The following is a 2967-nucleotide window of genomic DNA, read 5'->3' as shown; positions in this document are numbered from 1 at the left end:
AAAAAAAAAAAAAAAAAAAAAAAGCAAACAAACAGGATTTTCTCTATCCCTGAATGGATAACAAGGGGCTTTTCCTGTGAGCTAAAGGAGGGCACTATACATTCACTGGTGAGGCACTCCCAGTCCAGGATGATCCCCTCCTGCCTAATTCACTAATTTCTTCTGTTTCTCCCTCTTCTCGTAGCCTGGAAGGCATGCAACCGAACCCCTTTGTTCTTCACACTATTTGCTTAATTTGTGCCCCCTTCTTTTGTGCTACTGTGCCCCTTTTGCCAGCAGAGTGCCATAACAGGAGAGGTGAAGAACTAGGCAGAGCACGCTCTGAAAGGGTCTGCTAATACAGTAAGAAAAGGTCAAAGGAAATCTCTAAGCAGGGTCTAAGCAAGTTCTATTACTTGTGCTTTTTTTTTTGGCCCACTATGGGATGCTTCTTTCCCCAAGAAAGCATTAGTAAGACCTTATCTGCATTCTGCTTAGTCCACAGATGCTCCCCTAATCCAGACCAACAGCTGACAGACTCAGCCAATTCACGACATCCAGGCAATCAGACGATAGCAAGGCAGTCAGGTAGCAGCAACAAATGCCACTTCCACACCAGAACACCACTTCATACCACACACTGAAGAGCAGGCTAAAAGGCAACAGCCTTCAGAGAACAAAGTCCCTCTGGCCTCGGTGATTTAGACCAATGCTTCTGTGATATCAAGACACCGATAACAACAAATAACACATGGTCAACACGCAGCAGAGAACATCTAATGTCCAACAAATGGCAACCACCAAAGCTAAGTAGTCTTCACTATCACCATCAGACTACAGCAACTCACTTCAACTTGGAAATACAGATCTCCATGAATAGCATCTTTGAAGATCCACAACTCCAATTAAGAAATACATGAGAAGCCATTTCTGGAGCCACATTTTCACCTAAATCCAGACAGAGATGGAAATAAATGAAATCCTTGATGTTTTCCGCCTTCAGAAGCTCACAGGATTCAAACTTTGCCTGTGCACCAGCAATGGGGATCTATGTACAAAGAACAACATTTAACAAGAGCTTCTCCTGGCACTCAAAAACGGTTGGCAAAAAGAAAAGGTGGAGTTGTCCATGCGTTTTTGTTAGGGACACCTTTTCAAAATCAAGAATTCTCTGGCTGAGTCAGGCAAATCTACCCCTTTTGAGGGCTTCTTGTAGCTGGAATAGCTACCCAGGTAATTTGACAACGCGTTAAAAAAGGGAAAGACAAAATTAGCCTACGTTAATCTTACTCAATAGTTGTCTCGTCCAAAACTCCTGTTACTGGGATCCCATAAAACTGTTGCATAGTGGCAACTGCAGACTGCACAGCTTTTCCCGACTGCAAGGCAGACATTTGGCTGTCAGATGGAAGCAAGTAGCCGTAAGTTTTTAACCAACCCTGAAAAAGAAAGAAACAGATGGTAAGATGCCATGGTAAGTTTTCAGCTTAACAGATCAGAACGTTTCCTCAAAAGAAAAAGTGACAAACTTGCCCAAAAAATTCAACCACCTCTCTTTTTGGTTACGTTTGCAATACCATCTAATCCTCAGGAAGGGCTGAAGACGCGGCTTCATACCACCTGTCCTGACAGGAGAACGCAGACCTGCCAATTAAAAATGTCTGTCATCCCTACTGAGTAACTGGGGCAGACTGAGGTCTTTGGAGCACCGGAAACGCCTGAGAAGCTCTGTCCTTGTTCCAGAGACCTCCTGCACACCATCACCTTGCCATCACGAGACTTTTCAGCCCCCACAGTCCCCCTGTCCACCACCTACTGCTGCTTCTGGACCAACACTCCAAGCAAATAGCTTCACTGGCCTGGGCAAGCCCCGCAAACACAGGCTCAGCATTATGCTTGCACTGAGCACAGGAGTATTTCCTTAAAAAAACAAAACCAAAACCCAAAAAAACCCATCACCAAAAAACCCCCACACTCGAAAAGTTTGCAAGGACTCTGGTTAGATGGATTTCTTCTACTAACTAATCTAGCAAATTGTCAGCACAGGAAAATAGCCAACTCTCCTCAAGGAGCTTTGTCCCTTTTCCCCACCTCCCCTGCAAAATGCAGCCTCAGATAAAACCACGCATCAAACTTGTCAAAATGCTAAGGACAGCACTTTCAAAACCACCCATTAGTTCAGAATTTTTTTTTTCCTCCCCTCTCTTCCCCCCTCTAACTTTGATACCATGAGAAAAAGGAATATTAATTCACCATTAAGTGCAAATACCAATAAAGCCTGAATGAAGGCTTGCTTTCATAAACTCTTCACCATAACTTTTCATGCACACACCCCAGCATTTCTCACTTCTGGCCAACACCCCAGCCCTCCAACTCAATGCTTATACCAGGATTACTATGGGATCGACATATATCCCTTAAGCTTTTTCCAGCCACGAGGATGATCCACCTGACCCACAGGACACAGCCCTCAACCGATGAATGATCTGCGTGCGCTGCTCTCGCATCGGCAGCCCGATCACTCAGAGCAGGGGGGAGAGGAGCAGCGTGTCTTCCCTTAATGTAACACAGCAGAGGGAAAGGGGCTCGAGTCAGGAGGAGCACAAGAGGGAGAACAATCCCCATTTTTTTGTGGCAACAAGAAGATACCAGAATCCATCGAGAAGAGAGACAGGCCTTGCCTCTGAAGCAGGAGAAAGAAGGTGCAAGACAGCATCTGGGTCGGGTATGTTAAAGTTCACCAAGTAAATGGAGTCACAACACTATTCATCACGGACATCACCAAGGGCTTGAGTCAAAGCCAAGCTGCAAAACTGCCTGGAGACTGGACATTGCTACCATTGCCTTGGCACCAAGCGTTGGCTTCCAACACAGTGTGCTGGAACACGCAGACCTTCGGTCTGACCAAAATAAGCTGTCCTTGAGCAGCAAGGGCAGAGCACTCGAACCAGAACAGCTCTGAGTGGGGCTGCCCTCGCGCACCCCCCT

At 46.0% G+C, this 2967-nt stretch overlaps 1 protein-coding gene across 1 annotated transcript in view; it reads right to left on the bottom strand.

Moving 5' to 3' along the window:
• Positions 1-1415, bottom strand: part of MMP24 (matrix metallopeptidase 24) — a 42630-nt gene extending 41215 nt beyond the window's left edge. Inside the window, exon 1 of the mRNA XM_009649293.2 lies at positions 1270-1415. Coding sequence (XP_009647588.1) covers positions 1270-1373 — 104 coding nt within the window. The 5' untranslated portion in view covers positions 1374-1415. The remainder of the gene's footprint in view (positions 1-1269) is intronic.
• Between the last annotated feature and the right edge of the window lie 1552 nt (positions 1416-2967).

Source organism: Egretta garzetta, unplaced genomic scaffold, assembly GCF_000687185.1.
Source record: "Egretta garzetta isolate BGI_Z169 unplaced genomic scaffold, ASM68718v1 scaffold212, whole genome shotgun sequence".
NCBI lineage: Eukaryota > Metazoa > Chordata > Aves > Pelecaniformes > Ardeidae > Egretta > Egretta garzetta.
The sequence above is the reverse complement of the archived record's forward strand: the minus strand, read 5'-3'. Positions and strand labels throughout refer to the sequence as shown.